Source organism: Gekko japonicus, unplaced genomic scaffold (assembly GCF_001447785.1).
Source record: "Gekko japonicus isolate JY-2015 unplaced genomic scaffold, Gekko_japonicus_V1.1 scaffold974, whole genome shotgun sequence".
Taxonomy (NCBI): domain Eukaryota; kingdom Metazoa; phylum Chordata; class Lepidosauria; order Squamata; family Gekkonidae; genus Gekko; species Gekko japonicus.
The window spans coordinates 621,343-648,479 of record NW_015174873.1 but is presented as its reverse complement, the minus strand read 5'-3'; the positions used below and the strand labels follow the sequence as shown (position 1 = coordinate 648,479).

Sequence of the window (27,137 nt, the reverse complement as noted above, 5' to 3'; positions counted from 1 at the left end):
ATGCATGGAATTACTTGGTAAGCAAACATCTAGCCAAAGGTGTAGAAAATGTCACCACTTTTCTGCACCTGATCAAAAATCCACAGAAGGAGAGGACTGGTAACATTCTCTTTGCTACCTAGCCAGACAACCAATGTACCTTTTGTACAGTGGTGAGTTCGATCTTGGTAAAGTGTTTCTCCTTCCATTTTTGATCCTCCAATGATTGTAAAGGAAGTAAATGAATAGCCTTCCTGAGTTATCACATGCTAATTTACAACTTTTATTGCCTAATGTCTATGATATTAAAGCTTGGCAAATAACAGAAACTAAACTGAAACCTTTTTCAGTTTAATACTAATTATGAACAGGTGATCTTTGGACCTCTTTGGGCACTACAGTGCCCTCCCTGCAGGTCACTGTGTATGTGTTGACAGAACAAGTATTTTTTTAGGTTTCATAAGAAGTGGGAAGGTACAATAGTCTGTTAGAATGTTTTCATTTTAAACACTCAAAAGTCAACCTGATATACCTTGTCTACCCTACAAAATCCTTGTTACTTCTGACATAATCAATATATTGATATAAATTCAACATGGATTTACAAACAAAAATTCTCAAAAATGAAGATAGTTGATTTTTTAAATAAGAAGTTGCAGCTTCAACTCATTGTTAACTATACAAAAGGAGGACCAATTGTTTTGGGTGTCTGTGTTCTTCCACAATGACTCCAGATTCAAGGGTATTTCTAGTTGATTATGCTTTCCTCTGGAAATCCCCCTTTGCAGTATCATCCTTAGACAGTAATGTATTTGATATATAAAAGCTTGCCTATCTTTTAATGGTACAGTGGTAGAAATGATATCCCATGCATGGACCAAGAGCAGCATTTCAGAGGACGGAAGATTGGGCCTGAATTAGAATATTGGTTTTAATTTTTTTTAAAGTTATACAGTTGTAAAAAGAATCTTGTAATTTAGGCACACCTTTGGAAATGCTGTCAGAACCAATTCAAAGTTTCTTCACCTTTAATTACCATGTTCTACTTAAAAATAATGTACTGGATCATTCAAATATGCGGTCTTCCCACCTGCTTGCTAAAGCTAGTATACTCATAGACTGTGCCATGTACAGTCTTTGACTCAGCGTTCTTAATTCCAAAGGTACATCTCACAATCTATCCCAATGCCTTCTTCTATCCATTCATCCAGTGATAAGAACATGAGTTATGCAAGGGTATCAAGTTGACCTCCATTATTCATTCAGAGTGTAGAATTATGTGATGTCTGCATGTAAATGTATAGGGTGAGATCTAAAGGTCGCCCCTCCATGAAAAGCAATTTTGTCAGTGGAACAAGACTTCCTTGCCTCCTCTCCCCATTACAGCCCACTGAACTCCCCAAAAATGCTGCTTTTGGGAGACATGGAATCTACAGGAACAGAATAGAGGGCTGCAGTGAGAAGGGGAATTGATGAAAACTGCTTCCCCTTCCACAGGCATAAACTGACCTTTGGATTCAACTATGTTATAATTAATATTTCTTCCCTGGTTTGTGACAAAGGTCTTCAATATGGATTGAGAAGGGGGAGTGTATCTCTTTGTTGTATAGCATGATTTCAAACTATATTAGTAACTATTAGTTTAATCCAAGATCATGCCAGTATATACCAGCATTCTGTCTTCAGCTTATTCTAACCAAGAGCCTTCTAAATGAAATGATTGCAATTAAATCGTTCTGCAGTAATAAACACTTGCTCTTGCCCTGGAGAACTTGCCAATAATTAAATACAAATCTGAAGTCTGCTAAATTGGGAACCCAGGTTATCTGGTATACCACAAATGTGTCATGATTCCTTCAAAGCACTGCTATAACAAGGTTGTTTTTTTCTCCTTCCTTGTTTTGGTGTGTTCATATCAGGCCTTCTGGAGAAAATTTAATGACTTGACCGAAACATTATCAGTCCCTTCCCTTTTCAGTGCCCTTAAAGGAACCTGTAGCCTTGCACTGCCACTAACCTAAGTGCATCTCCTTCTTTTGCAGAAGAAATCGAGGTGGATGTGGAAAGCACAGAGTTCTCCCATGGAGACGTGGATGATATCAGCACAACCAGTACGAGTGACATTGATGACCACAGCAGTTTGCAGAGTGTTGGGAGCGATGAGGGTTACTCCAGCGCTAGTGTCAAGCTCTCCTTCACTTCCTAAAGCGTGGTGCTAGGGCAGAGCAGATGATTTTTTGGGGGCAATTGAAGTTCTTGCAGCAGGGCTTAGATACAGTGTTTTTCTTCTCCAAACCACACATCAACAGCTATGCTTGGAAAGATGCAACTCTAGAACAGCTCCATGGGCCAACAGGAGGGTGGGAGTCCAACAAGGGAACCAACCACTCTCCAAACTGTCATAGCCCCAAATCCCAATTTAGCGCTGAATCCATAGCTATTTTGAAGTCTGAGACAGCACTCCAGTAATCTTCAGCTGGACTGAGCTGGCTTCAGCTGGACTGCCCTTATATAGTGGAAGGTTTTGCTCAGAGATTGATTGGAAAAGAGGGTCTCGGTGATTCAGGTTTTGAGTCTTTCGCAATTTGTCACATCTCCAAAAAAATGACAATTTTTTCACCTCTTCCCCATGTCCAGACTTAACAAACTTGTTAAGACCCTTTGTGGTGCTAATAAAACAAAAGTCTGTCCAATATACATGGTAATAATTTAGCATACATGGGAGATCTATGTATGTGTCCCAAGTTTATGGGACGAAGTAGCTAAGCTGAGTTTATTGGATCAGCCTCTCTTGATGAGTTTGCACAATGTTCTGAAATACAAAGCTCCTTTTTCAGGCTTCTGAATGAACAAGAGAACGATGAAGTTGGACAGTTTGTGTACTCTCACCAGCAGAAGCTAGTCCAATCCCTGCTTTTTACCCACTGGGTTTCTCTAGCCAGCTTTGATCCTTGATACCTAACACTAATAATAGTGAGAAGCTCTGCTCATGCCCTGTGAAAGAGAGGTGCTGCAAATCTTGGAAGCAAATCCCATCGTTCAACTTTCCACTGGACATTGTTTCAAGGCAAGAGCTTGTGCCACAGGGTTTAGCGGTAGGGTATCAAGCTGTAATTTACCAGCACAAAGTGCAACTGCTCTCTGGATTCAGTGGCTGCAGAAGTAACTCCCGACCTAGAGTGTGATGCTCCCAACAGAGAGTGAAAGGCAGACAGATGAGACCGTACAAGGAATGACGTTCAGGAAAGGCACAGCCTCCGTTCTGAGCCACAATGACCTTTTTTTTTTCCGTTTTGCAGATTATTTTGATAAATGTTTGTAAAAGTGTTCAGGTGACAGAACCTACATGCAACAATGTCTTTTTAGAACTCATAGGCATGATTCTGCAAATGTCTTTTATAATTGACACCAATTGAAAGGGACCTGTTTTTCCTGCTGCCAGGCACAAAAGGAACAGGAACTCTCCTTGGGTTTTATGGCTCTTCCTTTAGTTTCCTTTTTGGAGTACCTTTGCAAACTTTGCCACCTGGATCCTTATCCTAGTCACAGATCCATAGTTAACATAGCACGTCTCTCATTGGCAACAGTCTGCCAGCATGGTTTTCCAGGGAAGGCCTACAGTTCGCACTTGTGCAGAAACTGTTGCTATTAACAAAATAATATTGTATCCAATGTTTTATCATTTTTCTTTTGAGATGAGCTTTCTAACCTGCACTTTGAGGTCTTCTTTGCTTTCCTTTAAGCTTTTTATCCACAAGGATTCTTATCGTTCCTTTATCAAGTTTTAAACTTTGTTCCTTTTTTTTTAAAAAAGAGACCTCATTTATGACACTTGTTTGACTTTGTTCACCTTTTAAGTAATTTGCCTACCCTTAATTACTAAAGAAAAAAAAGAAAGAAAAAAAAGAAAAAAATGCTTTATAAAACTCATAACTTATTGCTGATTATAATTAATGGGTTATTAATTTCAGTCCTGTAGATTTAATTTTATTATTTTTAGATAGGACTGGGCAACAACAAAAAAAGACAAAATTAAAAAAACACACACAAGGTAACCTCATTTAGCAGTGCAGTGGAATTGTGTTTAAATGTTAGCAATGGTTCTGCTTAATAGTAGCACTTTAACACCATTAAACATTTCTGTATCTGAAATGCACTGTGTTCTGCCATCTTGGTCACTCATGAAACTTTAGAACGCTGCCCATGTTTGTTGTGCCTGGAAGTTCTTTTTTTATAAACCTGTTGGCCATGTGATTAGATGACCCCAAATGACTTATCATGTAGATTTTGTCTTAATACAGATATGCTGTGTGTGTATTTAAACCCATGTTATTCATTCACTCCAGAGCTATTATTGTGTCATATAATATACAAGACACAAATTTTAGAACCTGTGTCATGAAATAGAAACATAATGCCACAGGGTTATAGTGTGTTTATAGCAGGGGGTTTAATTTTTTTTTTCCTGTTTATTAAAGCGTGGATCCAGTTGTTTATCCTTATCAATTGATCTCCCCTATGTGACTATATAATACTCTGGTTTACTGCATGTGGTAATCTCTCCCTCTAGTGGCTGGAATAAGAACCCATTAGTTGTAGCTAAAAAGGGAGAAAAGCTTTCCGCTGAACCAGTAGGAGTTGACTTTTATAGAACTATTAATTAGGCCCATTAATCTGCATGTTTGAAGCTACGGGTTCTTAGCACTATTCTAGGGGATTGTCAGAATAACTGATGGGAAGTCAAAGGAGCAAATTTGCAACTCTGTGCTGCATTACCAGCGCAAAGCTCGTGATTTCACAAGTCACAGAATCAGCCATGGAAACTCTTTAGGCCTATTACTGTTGTATGGATGGGAATTACAGTAGCTTGGTTGTAATTTGGCAAATAATTTGTGTTCAGAGCTTAACACTTAATTTTTTTTTGGAGTGGGAAGGCCTCAAGTAGAAGAGCTGGGGAAAATATCTTTCTCTTTAGGAAACTGCTGCCACCCCATGGCAGACAGTACTGGCACTGACAGAATATTGGTCCCTCAGCTCCTTATGGTGCATGTAGATCATGTCTGGTTAATATTTCTGGAACAAAGAAATGAGGCACAGCTACCTATACCACTTTTCACAAACACTGATTGATGCTTCCATAAAATTACCATAGCCCTTGGTATAATTGGCTTGGTAAGATACAAACTGATGTTTTAAGATACAAGAGTCAGTATGTATTTGTGTGTCAGCATCATTTGCAGTCTGTCTTAGATTGAAAGAAGAAAAGGGTTGCTCACATCTATGCAACTTACTTTGAATAATGTAACTCACTTCACCTATTGTTGGCCATTTCTAGTGAGACAAGCAAGTGTACCAGCCTTCTGTTTAGCATCTAAATTGGCATTGTTGTTGATGAAACAATGTACTGACTTTGTTAAATTGTGTTCTATGTCGTGGGACTTCCTCACAATACTTCAGCAATTTTTTTAAAATAGAGAGATGGATGCACTGCACTCATTTCTTCTATGGGCAATCTTGTTATAGTTTAGACTGCTAAATGCTGTCATAGTACTTAAAAAGAACTAATATTCTTATTAGGACAGACAGGATATCACAAAATAGCTTCTGAGTTCCCTAGAACTGTTCATTAGGTTGGTGATGGATGCAAGACAGATTTCACAGTGCATTGCAGACTTTAGATTCTGCCAATATATCTTAGAAATGGTTCTCTCTCCTTGCCTTCGTTTGTTCTTGACAGTACTTGGGAACTCAATAGCTTGCACTATTTTGGGGTATTTTGATAGATCCTAATAATAAGGTATTACACTATTTGTTATCTTTGGATTTTTTCCCCCCATGGGCCAGTGCAGCTACCTACTGTTTTGTTAAACTGGCAGGACTCTGAAGAAAGACAGGAATAGAACAAACCTGCTTTGTTTACATTGAAATTTCCTTGCCTTCTTGCTCTCTCTCCCACCTGAAATGGCACTCCTGGTGGACTGGAGAGCTTAGGAACAGTATGAAGGGCAAGTTGAAAGAGCAAAAACAGCATTAATGAAAATTTACTGTGGGCTCCAGGCCTGTTTTTCTCCCCTTTACTAAGCAAGGAATCTTTTGTTGGAGGAAGGAACATGGTACACAACAGTCTCATTGGTACTTTACCATTACATGAGGTTTTTGCCTCTTTGGAAAGAATTCTTAGTCTTTGTGCATTAGTGTTTCATTGTGGCCTATATTGAGGTTATTTTTAAAGCTGTTAAAGCCTGCTTTGATTCCACTAATCTGGATGGAAGCTTATGGCTAGCACTTTCAAAATTGTGTTATATGCATCCTGGATTTACCAGTCTCCTGGGAGCATCAGTGGACATTCACTCACTGGGAAATTCTGTTGTTCCAACAGCTAAAAGCATAGAAGCCAAATAGGTATTCTGATTTCACAATCATCAGGAACATTGTGCTTGTTAATGTCTGCCTTGAGAGAAAAAAGACAGTCCAGGTTCTTGTAAAGATCCTGTGTGTGCAAATAAGGTAGTTCTAGCTAACCTAAAAAGTAGATGCAGAAAGAGATCCATAGTTGGATTATCCATTCTTCATTATTTCTGAGAAGAAAAATTGCACACATTAGAGGTTAGAGGTTCTGAACAAAGGAAGCTGCCTTCTATGTTGTCAGAGCATTGGTGCACACAAGCTCTTCCTCAATCTGCCAGCCAAGAGTCTTTAAAACAGAGATACAAGGATTAAACCCGGAAGCTTCTGCATGCAAACAATGTGCTCTACCGTAAACTTGTGTTCCGTGCCTGCCACGGATATATTCTGACTGGTAAGTGATGGTAGAGAATGGACACAACCGTAACCTCATGTCTCTTCTTCCCTGTATGTTGTCCCGGCTGAAGCCATTAGAGTGGCTTGAATATAGCTTTATTCCACTTGTGCGTGTTATGACTCACAACTGGGACTATATGATATTAGGACTTTGCTATGTTACTGGAATGCACTTACAGAGCTTATGCCAATTGACAATTGATTTAAAGTTCATTGTTGTTAAAATTAGGATCCTACTTGGCAGTTAGTTCATCTGCTCTTCATCTTAAAAAACTATAAAATTCTGTAATGATAGGACCTGGCTAATTGGTCACTAGGGAAACAGCCACTGTCTTTAACTGTACCTGGGATTACTTATGTGAGCTACAGGAAATGGTGAGACAATGATCACAGCAGCTACTGGTTATCAGAAAGGTGAAATACTACTGTCTCCATCAGTTCAAGCCTTGGATATTTATTTCATGCAAAGTGAGAGCCTGCCAAACTCTATTAGTTTCCCATGGCCTAGTTCAAGCCTTACTCTCTTCCCAAAGCTGTAGTATTTCCTTCTCCACTTCCATAAAACTACATGCTGATTTCACATCCATCACCCCACTACTTGCTGTGAAAAGTTCCAAATGATAAAACAATCATTTCAAAATTCCTTCACTTGTACATGCTGGCTGAGAAATGAAAATAGAACAAGCAACATTTTGTGTCATTTTTCTCTGCAGCCACACTGCCAAGATAAACGTCTGGACTGTACAGTATGCTGGACTATCAACCATAATTCATTATGGCTCATCAAATCAGATATAGTTATATACTCAAGTGGAATTAAAATTCCTAATCTTAAAGGCCTAAGAACTAAAATTATACCTTTCCTTATTAACATTCAGTTAAAAACAGCAATGGTATGTATATGTCACTTACTAATAAGCAGCTGAGGGCAACAGTAAGGACTTGACTTACTCCTAAACAGCAAAAGTCAATAGCAATGAAGAGCTCCTAGTTTAAAATTATTATGCCATGTACTATTTTGGCATACTTCTGACACCTCTAATATCTGCGTAGTTTTATGTCCCACCTCCTCTTTACTATTTGTCATACAATATGGTGTAGGTTTTATTCTGTTACAGTACATCTACCATTGCATATGACACAACCTACTTCAGTGAAGGGAACAGGATTAGATAACATCTCATACGAGCCCTGAGCAGATGGTAGCTGTGGGAAAACTGTGAACACTCTACACTGGCCCACTCTTCAGCCCATCATATGTTCATTTGCCACCAGACAGAGGATTCAGCTTTCAGTAAGTGTTCAGAAAGCAATTTTTCTAGGCATAGTAAAAGCTGTATCCTGCACATGGCAGTAGCTGGACAAAAACAGATAGTAACTGGTTAGGAAGTTATGTGGGCAGGATTTTCTCATAGCTTTGACCATGGGCTCAAAACGTGTGAATCAGGCTTCAGTTTTTATGACTAAGCACAACACATTCACTCCCTTCCTCAGCGAAGCAGAATCCATGGCCCTAACAATGGAATTGCAGCAGTATCATGTAACTTCTTCGATACATAGCTATTACTAGAAATAAAGTCTTCAGTCCTAATCTGGGAGAACCGGGTTTGATTCCCCACTCCTCCACATGCATCTGTTGGTGTGACCTTGGGTCAGTCATGGCTCTCAGAGCTGTTCTGTCAAGAGCAGTTCTCAAAAGAGCTCTCTCAGCCCCATCTACCTCACAAGGCGTCTATTAGGGGGAGGGGAGGGGAAGGGAAAGGATATTGTAAACTGCTCTGAGACTCCAAGTGAAGGGTAGGGTATAAATCCAATCTCCTCCATCTAACATCTGTGGAGTTCAACATGGCAAGTCCTTTTGATTTTAATGGAGTCAAACATGACTGAACAGTATTGGTTTGTAGTTCGAAACAATCTGTGAGCTAGGTTCATGATACAGATGTCCTGCAGCAAAAGTGAACATGGCATGAATGGGAAATAAAATAAGAAAACCTACAAAGATACAGATTGCCTTTCTGCCATTATGCAAGAACTGAAAAAAAAACCAAAAAGTTACTGAATCCATTATAGAAAGGACTTAAGGATCATCATGGCCAGTACTTCAGCAGACACCTGTAAGAGGTTTTGCAGATCTACAGGTAATTTGCAAGTGCTGTTAGCCCCAGCAGAAATATTTCATCTAAAACAAACCTGAAGCCCAATATGTTCCCTTTGCTATACTGACCCCCCTTCAATTGATCCACAGGCAAGAGAGAATACTACATAATTCTCCAAATGGCAATAACCAGGGAATGTGTTTTGCTTCCCATGTTCCTTCACATAATAGCTTGCTAGTTCTTTCAAATTACTAGCATGGATTAAGCCTCAACAATAAAAGACAACCAATATTTTGTGTGTGTAAAATGCCTTACCTATGACACAAAGCTGTCTATTAAATCACCTCAAGCAAACAGTAAGATGGTTATTGCAAAGAAAAAGTGTGCTTATTTGAAGAATTTCTGTCTCGGTGCTTTTGTCTGGAATAATGTGATGTCCATACTCAGCATATGTAAAGTTACATGCTCCATCTATTAACTTATTTCCTAAAACCACAACAGCTGGCAGAAAAAAAAATGTTTGGCATTTCTCATCATTAGCTAAGGTCTGTAAAACAAAGTTCGAGTCCAGTGGCACTTTTAAGACCAAAGTTTAACTCAAGGTATAAACTTTCATGTGCAAGCACACTTCAGATTTAAGCTTGCACACAAAAGCTTGTACCTTGGATTAAACTTTGTTGGTCTTAAAGGTGCCACTGGACTCAAACTTTGTTCTGCTGCTTCAGGCCAACACGGCGACCCAACTGAAGCTAAGCTCTGTGACAGTTCTGCTAAACAGAAATCCTGCTAGTGATATTCAAACCAAGTCAAAAAGAACTTGAAACTCTAGTGTGACATTTGTTTGAAAATCACATTTCCCTTATACCTGCAGGCTTCTGAAGCTTCTATTACTTTGCTATTTTTAATTGATGAAACACTAGTGTAATTTGCATAGGACTTAAATTTGCTGCTCTTAGTTATATTCTGACAAAATGCAACTTACATGGCTGGATGTAAAATATACCCAAGGCAGGTCTTAAAACCAAATACATTTCATCATCTTTCTTATATTAGCCAGTGTCTGATACACAGCTCAGGCATGTATCATTTCCAGTTTCCACAAAATGTTAAAAACACTTACCAGCAAGACTCGTTTAGCCTTTACTGAATTATGAATTTTCTTAGCAGTTCATGCATAAAAGGGGGAATTACATGTACAGTACTATGTTTTTATCTAGCAATACTGTACTTGTCTTAAGAATGCTGTTCTAAGGTTAAAGAGAGGTACCCTTTGACAACTATTTTTCTAAGATGTATGTAGCTCAGTGCAAGTTTACCTTTTTAGTTTCTACTATCACAACTTTTGTTTCCTCTGAGATTTCCTAACCTTTGGTGCAGTTACTGTAATGGTGCTGTAGCCAGTTGCTACTTTGAGAAACCGAATGATACAAAACAGAGAATCCAAACCAATCCTTGATTGGTGTTCAGGCTGACCAGTGCCAGTCTTCAAAAATCAATCCTGAAATGCCGACCATACCTCTATCTGAAATGGTGCAGGGATGGTGCTGACAGAATGTTACATTTTTTTCATCATTGTAAACAGTCTTTTGTTTGTGGACATCTATATTAACTTGTTGAAAATACACAAATAAATTTTATGAAATTTTATTTCTAGTAAGGTTTTATTAACCTCCTCCCTTTCCACGTCACTAATGTGAAAAAGCAAGCATTAAATAGATGGTTCCCACAAATACAATTAAAACTGGCTATCTTAATAAAATATTCCAAGGCCTATCATTGTTCTGCCTGCAGCAATCAGAGGCTTAGGTAGAGTGTTCACTGCCGAGAACTGCAACCCACCATTCCAAGGAGGTGCATAACAGTGCAATCTTATGCAAGATTACTTCCGTCTAGACTGAAGTAACTCCTCACAAGACTGCACTGTATGTCTCCTGCAGCCACAGAGCAAAAAGTACAAAGTTCCCGTGTACATTTCTGTGCTCGTGCTGGATGTGTGTACTATGTCTATAAAACACACAAAAAAGAGGTAAATATACATACAGAACTTGGTCTGGATCCAAAGATCCACGTCATAAACAGCTTTTGAAACTTGCCTCCGTCTCAAGTGGATTTTCATATGAGACAGAGGACTTTGTTCAAGAAGCAGACAATCAAAACTTCTAGTGGCGGAATGGAACCGGTTGCACATTACTATGGAGTCTGGCCTGGATTCAGACATGTCCAGCCTTCACCAAAAATTCCACTTTTACCTGCTCTGAAAGCAAAACAAATGCTTTCCCTTTCAAGGAAGCTACCTAGTTATAAAACAGTGTAGAAGGTAACAGAATATGGCAGCTTCTTTGTTCTGAACAGTGATTCAGAATGCAATTAAAGTACTTCCCTTTCTAAAGAGCAGAACAAAGGACATGCCTTTATGTACACGTTCATGACAGCCAGTCACTGGTTCAGCAAGCCCAGATTTTTTAGCATTTTCCAGAGAATATCAGTTCAATGATTCAGCCCAACTTAACCAGGACACTTCTTTTCCCCAGTAGACAGCAGTAACAATACAATTTTCTGACTCTGTCTACTGTTCCCATGACCATTTTGACAGTATTGTCACTTTTGCATCACAACATTTTTAATTCTGTGGGGGGACATAGCCAAGAGGTTTTGAACACTTTATTTTAATAAAAGTTAAACATACAAAACTGAAATCAACACAGTCATAAAAATCACCTCCCCCGCCTCCTGTTAACAGGAAGAACCTCTCCATGGATGGATTCTAACCTACCAGGTATGGATTTTAGACTCAGGCAAGCTGGCAGACATTTTCACCAATCAGTGCATCAACGACTGCTGATGTTACCTGATCTCATTTTAGTTCAGAAAACAAATTACAAAAGGGAGCTACAACAACATAATATACATGGGGAATGGAGTCCATATTAATGAGCAACACCATTGAATTATTTAGTAAGAGAAATAACTAAATTCAGTCTTGTTCATTAACTTAACCCCTTATTTTACAAAAATAATTATCTACACTGTATACAGGGCTATACATTAACTTTTTGCTTCAAACACATTTCAAGATCAAGAGATGACACTACTACCATAAGCAATACATATGGCAGAGGGAAGCAACTGCATCTGCAAGATACAAAAAGGCCAGGAATTTTACATATGGTTTCCTAAATAAAATCAAAGTAGCCCAGCAATGCTAATGTAGCTGAAGTTAGACATGAGAAACTTCCTGCTGCATTTAATTAGCTGGATAAGTCAAAAGTTTGACTCAGCAGAATGGTAGCAAACTTGCTGGACATTATTAATACCACAAATGCAGCAAAGAATTTACCAGTTCTTCTGTGGAAATAATTACCTCCAAATGTACCATTTAACTCTCCTAATACTTAATATTTTTAAAAAATGTCAATCTACTCTGGAAAGTGACTAGAGAAATCTAACTCAGCCCATGGCTAGACTCTGCAGATTTTATCTAAAATGTTCTGTTCATAAGGAGGAAAGACTGCCCTAACTTTTCCTGCCCTGTAAATCTGGATTTCAAACTGCATTATTTTTGGCTGATGAATCATCACTAACAGGAGAGCCCATGGCCCACATCATTTGAATTGTGCAAACCATAGAAGCAGATGTGGTCTGTGCTCAATTAACATTTGCCCATATATTCGAACTAGGATGAAATCCAGGTAAATCTGTTGCAGCTGGAGCAACCCTAGAGAGATAAACAGCACCCCACATTTGTCCCTGCAGCAAGACAAGAAACTGAAAGCACATCGGCAGGAGCATGAAAGCTGGAGCAACTATTTTATTATACACTGGTTGGTTCTGACAGTATCCTCACTAAATGCCTACCTGAAAACATTCTAGAGATCTGCAAAGGGAATTTCCTAAACAAACATCTGACTTGTGTATTTATGCTAAGTAAGTTCAGGAAGGGGGTCATCTCAACAGCTACTCTTTTACTTAAGGCTTGTACCTGCATAAGCCAAGTGATGGTAACAACCATTTCCACTATGCACCAATAGTTTACTTTTAGAAAAATATAACAATAAAAAGGTAAATGTAAAGCCCTGCAGAGGTGATGCTTAGCCATTTCCCCCTCTATTACTGGGGCATTAAATGTCTGACATTGTACTTGGATGTATCTTGATATTGTGTCATGGGTTTGTCTGCAATTCCACATGTCCCGACTCCAACCTTCCCTGTTACACTCTCAGGAGAAGCAAAGATGCTCCGTTTTACCTGTGGAACAAAATAAAAGCATAGTTTGTATCCATTTCTAAATGTCAAAGTCATAAAAAATGCTAACAACAAACCACATGAGTACATGAAGCTGCCTTATACTGAGTCTGGCCGCTGGTCTCACAAGGTCTGTATTGTCTAGTCTAAATAGCAACAGCTCTCCAGGGTCTCTCATATCACCTGCTATCCAATCTTTTTAATCTGGATTGCTTCCATTTGTCTCATATAGCTAGGAGATCCTACAATTGTCTGGCAGCCAGAAGTTCTACCTCTTTAGCGTTATCCACGGAGCAACAGGAGGAAGCGAGCTAGAGTTGGAAACAGATAACTGCACAAATCCTTCAGTCACAAAATTTCGATCTAGGGAATGAACAGTTGTGAACATGGATGCAATCAGTTCTATCCGATAAACACCAACAAGAGGCCCACAGGATTTGACTTGCCACATAAAGTATGCAAGACGGCTAATAGAATACAAACAGGCTTTGGCAGCTGTGCAGACCTGTTGTTTAAATGGGGCAAAGTACCAGGACCCGAATGTGATCTTGGTGCAGCCCGCCACACTATTTTCCATCTGTCAAAGGAAATGTGAGTGTTGTGCTTTCCAGGGAAATGTGACAGAGCTTTCCCCAACTGAGTGGACTGAAAATTTAGGTATTGGTATTTAGGGGGAACGCCCAATCAGTCTGCATACCTGTTGTATCAACTTGGTTTCGTATTTTATATTATATGCTGCCTGTGTGTAACTCTGCCACAGGATAAATAAATAATCTGAGATGCTGGGGATTGAACCTGGGGCCTTCTATATGAACAGTTGCTCTATCACTGAGTTATAACTCAATGGTTTATATGGATATGTTTGAAAGAAAAGGGCAGGCTTCAACTTCAGGCAGTGATTTTTCATAACAAATCTGAGACTGGAAAAAAAAGCTCTTGCATTCTGACCATGCTACTTGGCAAGTTACGGCTAATAGAATACAAACAGGCTTTGGCAGCTGTGCAGACCTGTTGTTTAAATGGGGCAAAGTACCAGGACCCGAATGTGATCTTGGTGCAGCCCGCCACACTATTTTCCATCTGTCAAAGGAAATGTGAGTGTTGTGCTTTCCAGGGAAATGTGACAGAGCTTTCCCCAACTGAGTGGACTGAAAATTTAGGTATTGGTATTTAGGGGGAACGCCCAATCAGTCTGCATACCTGTTGTATCAACTTGGTTTCGTATTTTATATTATATGCTGCCTGTGTGTAACTCTGCCACAGGATAAATAAATAATCTGAGATGCTGGGGATTGAACCTGGGGCCTTCTATATGAACAGTTGCTCTATCACTGAGTTATAACTCAATGGTTTATATGGATATGTTTGAAAGAAAAGGGCAGGCTTCAACTTCAGGCAGTGATTTTTCATAACAAATCTGAGACTGGAAAAAAAAGCTCTTGCATTCTGACCATGCTACTTGGCAAGTTTGGTTCAGCATGAAACACCAACTCAAATTCATGGAAGTGGCCTCTTCTATTCCACAGTACAGGAATAAAGGAAAATGTGACATGACAAAGGCTTACTATTTGTACAAGAGGGCACCTTGTAGTAGCTTGCTTACCATAATAGCTCAAGAATCTTTCCCTGCAGACTACATTAAGGACATCTTTAAAGCTACTGTCGTATACTCAAGACAGCACTGAATGCTATCATTCTGTTTCACTGATGCCAGTGCATTCCTCCATCAAAAGAATCCTTTCACCAGTGCAAGAACCTCTTGCATCAGAATACTTCTTGTGCTGGAGCAATGCAATAGCATTGGTAGAATGGAATAATAGTAAGATCTCACCTATTAGGATTATTATTGTTGTTGTTATTTCTATTAATATTTATGAATCTCCCAATCCCTGCCATAGCAGGGCTCTGGGCAATGTACAAGCCATAAAACAAAACAAGATAAAATCAGTTAAAGTATTAATTTTTTTAAAAAAATTAATACTGAAGTACTACACAACAAAGACTTAAGTCACACAGGCCAAAGACCTACACAAAGATCTAAGCGTCAAAACAAGGCCACTTGGCTCACACAAATTCTCTTATCTCCAACTTGATTTGAGCATATATACTTCAATTAAATCCTGCTTGAACAGAACAGGAAGTGTGTGCCACCAACTGCAAAACAGCTGCCATGGGAGAGGGGGGAGAATTATAAAATACTGGGAGATTCCATGCCCAGTGTCTTCCTATGATGAAGGTAGCTGTTTCTGAATTAGTGTTAGAAAATGTATATCTCCTGGGCTCTTCCTGCTTCAGTGAGCTGGTAGAAAGGCAGGACTCGCTTGTTACTTTGGGGAAGAAGGAAGTGGGTGCCAGGAAAGATATGAGCAGGTGCCATGTTGGGAATAACTACTTTACTGCATCTTTGAAACGATAATGCAGTGAGGGCCAGAAAAATCCTAAAAACTGGTATCGATACATACCAAATAAATGACAGACTGGGAGCACTGTAGGGCAACCAATATGCTTCAGGTGTTACAGGCATAACCTAGCTTTCTCCACTATTTTTCTCCCACTCCCAAATGGTAACTCTTTAACCAAGTATCAAAATACTATAAAGGTATTTCACTTACTGTTCTCGCTCTGCCTACAGTGTCCCAGTGGTGCTTTTCAGTCGCTTAGCTACTCTACAGTAAGGAAAACTATGTTTGCTAAATACTGAAAGCCCATACAAACCTGGCCTTTCTTGTTTTTTGAATAGGCTCTGTTGTTGAACTGCTGCCATTTGACTTTCTGATCCTCTCTCTCCTGCTCCAGCTCTTTGATTCGCTGAGCCTTTTTCAACGCTTTCTTCTTTTTATATTCTCGCTGTTGAGCGATCATTTCTTTCCTTTAAAAGAGTATAGCAATTACATTACTTTTGTACATCAATTTCCCTTCCAAAAAAATCTAAGGATCATGATGAGTGATAAAAACAAACTCACTGTATAAGCAAACATTATGAGGGTATATTTTTATACCTCAAACTCGATGGCACTAAGCTGAGCTAATCAATTTTGTGTTAGCAACCCTACATTTACACTTTTACCCACCTGAACTATCCCATTTTTGCATGACCAGCAGCTATGCAGCAGAATAAAGTAATGTCTTCTTCTGGGCAGTTACTTCTACATAACAACTGAGCCAGAAGCCCTGCTTTAACTTCTCTTTTGGACTCAGAACATGTAGACAAAAGCAAGGATACACCGATTAAGAGAGTCTCACCTTGGGCTAGGTGAATGTAAAGATAAACTCTCAGTACAATGGGGCTTCAGCTGTCCAGGCCCATTTCATTCTCCAACTGTAGAAAGTGTTGTCATTCCTTCTGTAAAGCAATCTGTGCACTGCAAGTTTCAATAAAGCACAGCAATCCTATTTTCATGCACTACTAAGAACACAGGCTCTTTTCAGAAATCATTTGAACCTTTTGCTAAACAGAGAATAAATGTGGGCTAACTCAGATTTCCCCAGGATAAAATAATCTACTTTAACAGGCTCGGAGTAATCATCCTGAAAAAACAGAGAGTGACTGCCCTCGAGCCAAATTTAAGCAAGATGGTGAGCAACCATTTAAAAAGTTAATGGCATATAACATAATATACATATCTATCACTATTCCCAACCCACTATTTGCCTGCTACACAATAATTCACAACCGAATCAGCCTTGGGATGCTTAAAGCTGTTGCAGATCCAAGCTGCTGCCCTTGCTGGGTCTCTAAAAACTGGGCAGCTAAGGTAATAGACGAAGCTTGATCCTAACAGGAAAGGGTGGAACAGTTCATTTGCATCACCTCTTTCTCATATCCTATGTGGAATAAGTTTACTTCTAAGACTGTCCTTGGTGTAAAACGACTTTGTGAAGCAACAACAGCCTGAGTACAGCATTATCTTAATTGCTGAATCATACACTGGATACTAAAAACAATTTCATCTACTTACTTGGACATAGGTTTGTTCCCACTGTCTTCTTTTGCTTTCCGTCCTTCTTCCACAGGTTTCAGGTTCAGCAAGGGTGTGACTTCAGCATTGCCATATCCCGAAAAGGTGACTGCAGCTGTACCATTTTCTTCATCTATCTCTTCAATTTCAGCTTCATAACACCTGTAAAGATATCATGGCTGTAAGCATGTGAGTAAAGGTTTAACACTCAACCCTACAAACTTTCAGTTATTAATCTTAAACTTCAGCGCATTTCTGCTTTGTTTTGGACCAGTATTTCAAGTAAGGCCCAGAAATCTCTTTGTTTCACTAATCAGTAATCTGGTACTCACATACGGGATACACAATGAATGTGTGGAAACATTAAGGTCCAAGGGAGCCCAAATAAAATTTTGGTTCTATTTTCTTCTGCTACTGCAGATGCAAACTCCCCCCCCCCCCGGCAAAATATTTACTATAAAAATAGGTTTTTCTGTAGGGGCAAATGCAGTTTTGAAGAGTAATCCCTTGGAAACGGCAAGCTCTAATTTCCACTAATTTTCCCAATGAGAAAGTAATTTAAAATGTAATTTGGTAGTTGCTCCACTGATCTCTTCTAAAAGCAAGTACTAAAATACTAATATGACAAAAATGGCACTGTACTAAGCAGCAATGGAAGAAGAGAAAAATTAGATAGTGCTTTCTACAATGCCAACTTTAAAGAAAATAGTAAAATATATAATGGATAATCTTGGAACAGGTTTACAGGGATGCACATTTGCAGTTGTTAGTAATATTATGATGAAATGCCCATTCATTCTTTGTTTATCATTTAATTCCTATGATATAATTGACATATTATATGCATCTATGAGCCAAAAAAACAAACATCCCCTTATGTTAAAATGTTAGCTCATCAAAGAGATTGTTTTTTCAAAAAATATTATCCAAAGCTTAAAACCACCTGAGTACACCAGTTTGTATTTACATCCGTCTGTTTAAAGTGTGATATCCGTGCAGAAATCCTAGTGGCCAAGAGGGCCCTGCTGTTGCTCAAAGCTACCAGGTGACTATTCTCCCCAAAATGCAACCAGGATGGGCATGCTACTGGAGAATCTCTCTGGAAGCATAGGCAGCACATGAGCTTTAGCCCTATATCTGCTAAGGGATTGTGCTGTTTGCTCCCCATTGAGCAATGGTGACTATGGTGAAGATGCTGAGGAAATCAAGAGCTAGCTTGCTTTCATGCACACATGCAAGCATACCTTGCCATCCTCCTGGTGGCAAAGGGGAAGAGGGAAGAATTGGGATCAAAGATAGCACACTCCACTGGCATATCATCTCTGAGCCCAGCCCTGTCTTTGTAACAGTCAGCCTTTCCATCATCCCTGAAGCAACAATTGGGGAGAAGGACTGAGCTTATACGCAATGCTCAAATAGGCTGATACTCAAAAGGTGGGGAGAGTATAAACCAAAGGGAGGTATCTTACCATTGAATTGTATTATTTCATGTAACGTTTAGAGAAGTTTGTTTTCTACACTTACTGTCCATCTTCACTCCATATTGCCATACATCTGTCTCCAACCTTCCAAGTATGAATGGGCAGAGTAGAAGCAGAACTATCAGAACTCGTAAGAGTTTCTGAAGGTTGTGTTGAAAGAAGGTCTTTGGTTAATTCTATAACTTCCTGGACAGGAGAAGGGAAAAAAAAGAAAAAGTTTTCAGCCAGTGCTGAATAACATTTAGGGGCCTCCTTTTACTTTTAAGCCTATTTATAAATAAAATAAAATAAAGCACGACGCTGACAGGCAAGAAGGACTTGCTCATGTGCTCTTTTGTGCACCCACTGTCTCATTTAAACAGTGCTAGCTATGCATGCAGTGCTGCTACATGTACAAGCACCAGCACACTACACCACTATCCACTTGGCCTATGGATCTCTAGCATGCTAAAGTTGCCAATAAAGCAGTCAAAACTATAGTTTAAGTACAACACTGGGCACAAGAAAGAGTGCACAAGTACACATGAAACTGCCTTCTTCTGAGTATAACTATTGGTCTATCAATGTCAGTATTGCCATTCTGACTGGCAGTGGCTCTCTGGGGTCTCAGGTGAATGTCTTTCACATCACCTACCATCTGATACTGTTAATGGAAGATGCTGGGGGTGGAACCTGGGACCTTCCGTAAGCAAAGCAGGTGTTCTCCCACTGAGCCACGGCCCTGCCCTCCCCCAAGGAGTACTTCTTGCCTGTGTCACATTTAAATTGGACCATATCAAGTATACATCTATACTAGTCCTGAGTTGGTGCACAAAGCAGCACATCCCATTTCAAGAAATGCACAAGAAACAGGAGGAGAGGCCAAGAGAAATCACTGGTTGGCTGCTTTTTCTACTTTGATTAACTATAAATGTGATTTTATCACAGGGTATGTGTGCATGGATAACGCAAGGAAGTAATGCAATTTTAATTCCTATTAAAAATAAAAGATAGACCATAGAAAGTGGCAAGCAACTGCTTTAGTACAAGGAGACAGACTTGCTGGTGTCAGACTGCCAGTCAGACAGACACTGCCCTTGCTGAAGCAAAGCGGGGATTACAGAGCCTTTCAAAGAGTTAATATCAAAAATTAATCAACATTTATAAACTGACAATTATGATAGGAGAAATACCTTCCTTGTCATTGGTGATGTTCATGAGTCAATAAATGCTTGTTCCAATCCCATAACAACATTTCAGAAAGCCCTCTGTCACAATTAATGTAACTGGCTATTCTAAGAAGCAAAGTTCCTCCGCAATTTAATTTTGTTGTTTGAGTAAAGATTAACTGTACAATAATTATGTCATATATATATACAGAGACAGAGACAGAGAGAGAATGATACTTTCTCCAAGCCCCCCTATAAATAGCAGTTCATTGGTTTCCAATGTATATATACTTAACAATAAAATAGTGATTTAATACAACTGTATTATGTGATGTGACAGTTTTTTCTTTTGCTCTCCAAAACTGGCACCCAAGTACTGAACCTTGTGTAAAAGGTTGGCTTTAAGTAAGAAAGTGGCAAAGAAAACATGAGCAGGAGACCTTACCATTAAAATGATTCACAAAATGAGGTGTAAAGAAGAGACGGAGAACCAGAACACACTTGAATCAGAAAGACACTTAATGTACTGTCAAGCCGCATTAATATGTAATTAAAACTGAACTGCATTTTTGATAGAACAGTTTTGTTTTTTTCCATGGGAGTACTTTCCCCAGGATGGTTAAAAACAGTTAATACAAGAGTTCCCTTTAATGAAACTGGTCATTCCCCACCTCAGGACAATCCACTTTTCCCCTTTCTGACAATTGTGGCCTGTTAACAGGGGCTAAACACATTCGCAATGCCTCTCCAGTAACTGTGTCAAGTGAGGAAGGAGAGACTGCACAGATCACCTCCTCTGTAGTGTACAAGTTCTCTTCCAACAGTGCAATTGCCGCACACACACACACACCGCAGATCTTGCAAACTGAATACAGGGAGGGGAGGGATCCTGCTGCACATCACATCCTTTGAAGTGGCAAAGTGCCTGCAAATTCCAGAGCAATCCCCTTCCATTTCTCTTCCGTTTGCAAACCTTTCCTTGCAGCAAGTCAAGAAAACATTGCCCTCAATCTAATTCTGCAGCTTGAGCAACATCCTCACTTGCTACGTGGTCTCTGACTGGCTGGAACCACTCCAGGAAGCAGAGGAAAGATCGTGCTGCTTCAGCACCATCTCAAAGAAACAAAGAGCACCAAGCACTATTTTGGCCCCCACAAAAGTATAGTGATCACCACAAAATTGTTCAATGGCAAGTATTATGTTCAACCCTTGTTAATGCTTCCGAGGTGTATTCCTTGTTAAATGGAAGATATACAGAAAGTTATATAAAAAAGCAAGTTTTCACATGCAAAACGCAAAGATTTTGCTTCCTAATTCTTACCTGTAAGTCTTTCTTTAGTTTTAGTAAATCTTCATTATCACCATTTCCAGTCAAAGCAGCTTCAACTTGTTGGAGCTGAGCTTTATAGCTAGCTAATTGTTTTGCAAGGTCTTCTGACATCTGCAAGAAAAAATATTGTTACAGAACAGAAAGCTGCAGAAAGTATTTGAAAGACTGGCTTCTAAAAGTAATATGGTCACTTCAAATTTAAATAATTGACAATGTCACCCTAAACTGTTACACCCTTCTAAGCCCACTGATTTTAATGGGTTTTACAAATGTATAACTTTGTTTTGGATTGCACTATAAGCTTACAGAATTCTGCCGAATATCTAGCACTTTTGTTCTTCCACAGATCGCATTTACTTACTACAAAATCAATTTTAAAGTCAAGTTGATTGTATCTGTGCAAGGTTAATGAGCTTCCAAATTTTCATTAACTGTTTGAACGACAAAGCAACCTAGCAACAGTTCATAAATATACATGCATATCCTTATGAAATCTTCTGTATGACTAAAATGTTGGCATTCAATAAACAGCCACACGTTAAAATGCTCAATAAGAATTAAGAAAACTTCCTTTCTCCTTCTTTCATGCACTTGGCTTCACTTTACTGAAGCTACCTTATCCCCTACTTTCAACATTAGCCAAGTGAAAAAAATTAAGTGACACTTCATTTCCCCCCAATACTATTGGATGTGTTTATTCGTATCTGACCTTCTGCCCCATTTGACACTTAAAGCAGTTTTCATGAACACTCTTAGGATGAACAAATAATTACAAAAAACAATGTGTTACTCTAGCAGCAGCTAATTCTATCATCTACTAAAACTTTGACAAAACGCTAACATCTTGACTGATTTCTTAAAGATCAAGAGGGCCTGGGCTTAGATAGTCTTAAAGAGCAAATCTGACACCATTAATATATCAGCTAGCTAGCCTCTGATATAGAAGGCATATGAAGCAAGACCTCACACGAAGACCTTGCATGAAATCTGAATGGGAAAACTCATATGACAGAAGTCAAAACTAGCACAACCAACTGTGTCTAAAAACAACCAGCAGCCAGTGCAATAAGAGCCAGTTTAATAAGAGCAAGGTTTGATCGCTGCCACAAATTTTACTTCAGAATTTTTATGATCTGTGAGTGTTCGAAGTGATTAATAAGTAGACAAGGGATGATTTTAAAACACAACAATAATAAAAACATAAAGATTCAACCATAAACATCAAATCCCAACAATAAAACCCAAGGGAATAAAACACTGTTGAAGTTTTTGTTCTGAACCAATGCTCCTTCACACTTTGCAGCAGGAAGTCCTGTCAGGCAAGTGACAGATGCACCCCCTGGGGCCCAGAATCAACAGCCATGCAGTCTGAACGCGACTTTCCCAAGTTGTCAGTAATTACTCAAGCACAATCTTTCCCGTTGCTGATTTTCCCTACTGGGTTATCCATGTTAAAACCACAAAATCACATGCAAATATGAAGTCCCAATGTCAACCCCTGCCAGAAAGGGGACTGACCATTTGTGACTAAAAGAATCTTAACAAACTCAAAAAGAAACACACACAATCAACAGCGAGAAGTGACTTTTGGTTCTCTGGGTGTTATCTCACGCTTCCCACCAGCCCCTTCTCCTTGCTTCAGTCCTGGCTGGCACATAAAACTGGAAGATCTCCCTCCCTAAATTCTCCTAATCAGATGCTGATCTTGGTTATTTAGTGATGAGAGAAATCAATCCTACATACCTCCAGAATTCCTTTGCAATAGTCACATTTCCAAACCAGAAGCCTACAGTAGGGCTACCAAGTACTTACCGCAAATCGGCAGGGGACGTATAGTTCTGGGCGGGAACATTCCCACAGGGAAAACACAGACACTGCACTATCCTGTCACCCAGACATGACGTGGGTATGTAGCCGGGCGACGCTCTGGCAATGGGGCTGAAAACTCGATGGTACCATCGAGTTTCCAGCCCCATTGCCAGAACGTCACCTGGCTAAGTGCCCAGTGTGCTTACGTCATGTCTGGGCGACAGGATAGTGCGACGCAGCCATGTACACGCAAGAATGTTCTGGCAGGGAAGCATGTGTCCCCCGCCGATTCGTAGGTAGGTACTTGGTAACCCTAGCCTACAGTAATAATGACAAGCAAAGCTGCCACAATCAAAATATTATCTTGGGTACACAAATATTTAAAACACAGAAATCATTTCTGGTATGTCAAACATCCACACAGCCATTATCTAGCCTTGGCCAAATCTTCTCTTAGCCTTAGTTTTCCATCTGTATAAGGGAATTAACTGTAAGTCTTGAACAGATTGTGTTTAACAATTTTCTACTGCAGACTATCCAGTCTTCTAAAAGGCACTTTTCCTCAGTCTCTGCAACGGTGGAAGCAGAAGAAAAATTGGAATGTGAGATGAGGGCATGGGTACCACACTTTTACAGACCACCATACAAAGACTGAACGGTAGTACTTCCTTTGAATTGTCAGTAAAACCCAGCAGTAATCCAAACTCACAGGTCTTTTATAATAGAATGGTAAATTTAAATAAAAACAGCCACAATGAAATTCTGTACATAAGAAATACTGGAAATTTAAATTAAGGAATGTATAGGATACACAGTCTATAAAAACCAAATTGACTATTGTCACTGAGAGGATGAAAGCATGGATGTCTTATCATCCCCATTCCCCCCAGAGCATCCAGACTTAATCCTATAGGTGACAAAAAAAAGATGGCCAGCATATACATTTCACTCAAACTTTACTGGTGTGGCAGAGGATTTAGACATGAGGAAACAGTAACTATAGTGTTTTGGTAACACAAGAATCAGCCAAGAGGTCTCAAGTGCTCTACAACATTAATTCCATAACCTGGTATTATTTCTATTTTATGAAGGAAAGATGGAAGTGCATATGTAATTAGGGTATAAGAAACTGGAGCCACATCAAGAAACCTACAAAGGTGCAAGCATTAAACCCTGCAATTTTCTAGGCTTTGAATCAAAACTTATCTTAATTCCAAGATAAATTTGGTTCCAGAATCTCACAGATTTGACATAGATGCAACTATTTACCTCTGCCTCTTTATATACACACTTTCTATTTATTTCAAAACAAGTGGGGACCTGCAACAAAATGTTGGGTAATGTGTTGTAGTTTAAATTGTTTGAAACTGCAGTGTAGGATTTGTAGTTACTTAATGTATATACTCCTTGTCATGCAACCCAGTGGGGACGAAGGTGGGGTATAAATAAAGTAAATAAACAATAATGAGCCAGGAAACAGAAGCTCTTACCCTATACAGAAAGAGGGACATGGGAGGGATCCCAACCCTTTCAGCTTAGTGTATTAAGAGCACTCCCCCCTCCCCCCCATGAAACAGAAGGCATCAATCAATGGCCTGAGTGGATCAAAGAGGCTTCAGCCTTGTGGAGAATCATGTCCAAGCCCTTGTGAAGAACCATAAGGCTATGAGACCCCCTCCTCTAGTATCTTCTCATCTACATCATTTCCCAGGTAAGGAAAAACAACACAAAGGTCTGCGTTGCTGTCTATCAAGTTGCTCCCAGGCTAAAAGAAGAAATCAGAGGAAGATATCAGTTATTTCATAAGCTACCATTGTTATCCAGCTTCTTCCAACACAGATCCAAGACAGGCTACAGAGTAAGAAGCATTAGAAATATTACAACAGAAATCCTCTATGCAGCTCCTATTCAGAAGTGGGGTGCATACTATACAGCTAACAACACATTTAACGCTACTACAACCCCCCCAACCCACTGTCTTTTGATTCCTCCTCTTCATGTACTGTCTTCTTCTGCTCACTGATTTGATGGCTAAATCTGTTTTCTGGGCTGATTCTTGCTCAAACTATCTCCCTTTGCTGCATCAGGAGATGGGGGAGAGATCTGTGCAGAGTGGGACCATTTTCTCCCCCCCCCCCCACAGAGCTGCTTCTCTCCCTGAGCCTCTTTCTGTCCAAACCCTTTGCCCCAGCCTTCTCCCCTGCCCAGGCATCTGAAACGACTTCCACGCCGGGCCTGTCCTTCCACCAGATCCTGACTTCTTGGGCTGCTGCCAAAAAAGGAGCAAAGCAGAGGATGGATTCCCTCCCTGCCACCCCCCATTTCTGGGCTGAGAGAGGCCTGGCAAGGAGTGAACTCTTGAGGAGGGGACAGAAGGTCTACCCCCTCCCCCCCGTTTCAGCTGCCCGCCCGCTGGGTGAGGCAGCCCTTCTCCCTTCTGTTTCCATGCAACAACCTCCTCCTCCAGTCCTCAAAGGCCAGCTGAGGTCTCTTTTTGCAAAACCCTCCACAAAGCAGGTTCCTCTCGCAGGGGGCCGTGGCAGGTTGGGAGACTCTTTTCTGGTGCCTGAAAGGGAAGGAAGGTTGGCCGCCTCCTCCAAGCAAACTGAGAGGGGGGAGGAGAGAAGGCTCCTTGTCCTCTGCCTTGGTAAGTCTGTTGTCTGTGCATGCGCAGAGAAAGCAATTCTACTTTGGGGGGAATTTAAGTATCCCCCGTATACTTTTTTAAACATGTCAGATTTTTCTGCACACCTGGGGAGGGCCCAAGTGTGCAGGAATTTCTGTTGACCCTCCACGTGCCCACTATTTGCAGAAATAAGTATCCACGCATAGGGGACACATTGGGAATTAGATATATAGATAAGCTTCACTTTTCACATTAGATATGTTTGTTGCATAAGTACAAGACAGTAACAACTTGTTGAGTAAAAAGCACAAGTTATTCATTCCATTAAAAAAATAAAACACCACTACCATTGTCCCAATTCTGTACAGATCAGAGACAATTGTGCAAAATATAGAAAAGTAGGTGGGACAATGTCAAACTACCAAGAATTCATAAAAGAGCTTGTAAACATTTACAACTGGTAAGCTAGAAAACATATTGTTAATTGCTAACAGAATAAATGCATAGGGAAGCCAAGTCCGCGCAGGGTCAAGAACAGCTGTGTTCCAAACAACTACTAATTTCGAAGGTGAAAGCTGAGTTAGTCTGTGCTAGCATTTGAAAGACAAAGACATTTACTGTGCTATGACTCTGTGCACGATGAATTGGGCTCTAGTCCACAAAAACTGACACCACAATAAATCTGGTGCCACCAGGGCCTTCTGTGGAGAAATATAAACCTAGTTAGTGAAGCCTGGCCAAGGAATAAGATGAACCTTAAAAACAGGACAAACTAGAATGAGTTGGTGTTTTGCAGTGGTTAGTCAGATTAAGATCTGGGAGATCAACCTTCAAATCCCCACTCAGCCACGAGGCTCAATTGGGCCACTCACTCTCTTCCAGCCTAACCTACACCACAGGGTCGGCTGCGATGATAGCACAGGGAAGGCTGAACCATGTACAGCTCCTTGGAAGAAGAATGGGCCCAAAGAGCACTTGATAAAACCATGAGGAGGACTCGTCTCGTTTCCATAGATGAGAAACTCAGAAGGGAGAAACACTGACTGAAACCCTGGAGAAAACAACCATTATAGGAGAAAGATTTGTCATGGTAAGACTTTGCTGCCTCGGACAGCCCACCCCTACTTCGGAACACAACACCCACGGCACGAACGAAGGCTGGCAAAAGCGGAGAAGAGAGGTGGCTGGGCCCGCACCGTAGAAAGGGGGGGGGGGGCTAGAGAGGCCTGAAAAGGAAGGACGCCATGCCTAGAGAAAAGAGCATCATGGACGAGGAAGGTCCTAGAGAGGCCTGGCAGGCACACGGGGCTCGCGAAGAATCAGGGAAGATCGCGCTCCCTTTCCGCGGGACTAAGTAAAATTAGAGGCGGCATCGGCACCCCGGCCTCACCTTGGCCTCGCGCGCAGAGGGCCGCTCTCGGTCTCGTCAGGCCTCGACGAAAATCTCTGCGCGCGCACGTCTCCTTCCTGCTGCTCTTAGCGACGACGCAGAGAACCCGGGCGACGGAAGCAAACACTCGCGAGAAGGTCGCGCAAGGAAAACGGGAACTGAAGTCCCTGTCACATGACCGCTGAGGACGAACCACACACCCCCCCCCATCTATAGGGGGTGGTGGGACGAACCCAGGAGGTATAGCATCGACATGTTTAACTACATATGTCAGGC

At 40.4% G+C, this 27,137-nt stretch overlaps 2 protein-coding genes across 2 annotated transcripts in view; one reads left to right on the top strand and one right to left on the bottom strand.

The window, feature by feature from the left end:
* MXI1 (MAX interactor 1, dimerization protein) overlaps window positions 1–2,825 on the top strand; it is a gene marked incomplete at its 5' end in the record, with an annotated part of 44,532 nt that extends 41,707 nt beyond the window's left edge. Inside the window, one exon of the mRNA XM_015424825.1 lies at window positions 2,022–2,825. Within this exon, the coding sequence (XP_015280311.1) occupies window positions 2,022–2,185 (164 nt within the window). The remainder of the gene's footprint in view (window positions 1–2,021) is intronic.
* Window positions 2,826–12,666: 9,841 nt separating this feature from the next.
* SMNDC1 (survival motor neuron domain containing 1) lies at window positions 12,667–26,939 on the bottom strand. The gene is made up of 6 exons (XM_015424827.1): window positions 26,862–26,939; window positions 21,028–21,147; window positions 18,602–18,744; window positions 17,078–17,239; window positions 15,834–15,987; window positions 12,667–13,121 (listed from the first exon to the last, which is right to left on the bottom strand). Exons 2-6 carry the CDS (start codon window positions 21,145–21,147, stop codon window positions 12,984–12,986), a joined length of 717 nt encoding a protein of 238 aa, XP_015280313.1. The 5' UTR covers window positions 26,862–26,939; the 3' UTR covers window positions 12,667–12,983.
* Window positions 26,940–27,137: the final 198 nt, after the last annotated feature.

Coding starts and splice junctions, on each gene's coding strand:
- SMNDC1 (XM_015424827.1), bottom strand. CDS start 21,147: ATGTCAGAAGACCTTGCAAAACAATTAGCTAGCTATAAAGCTCAGCTC. Junction 15,988..17,077: donor GGGAACAAACCTATGTCCAA/GTAAGTAGATGA, acceptor ACTCTTTTAAAG/GAAAGAAATGATCGCTCAAC. Junction 13,122..15,833: donor CAAAAAACAAGAAAGGCCAG/GTTTGTATGGGC, acceptor TTTGTTCCACAG/GTAAAACGGAGCATCTTTGC.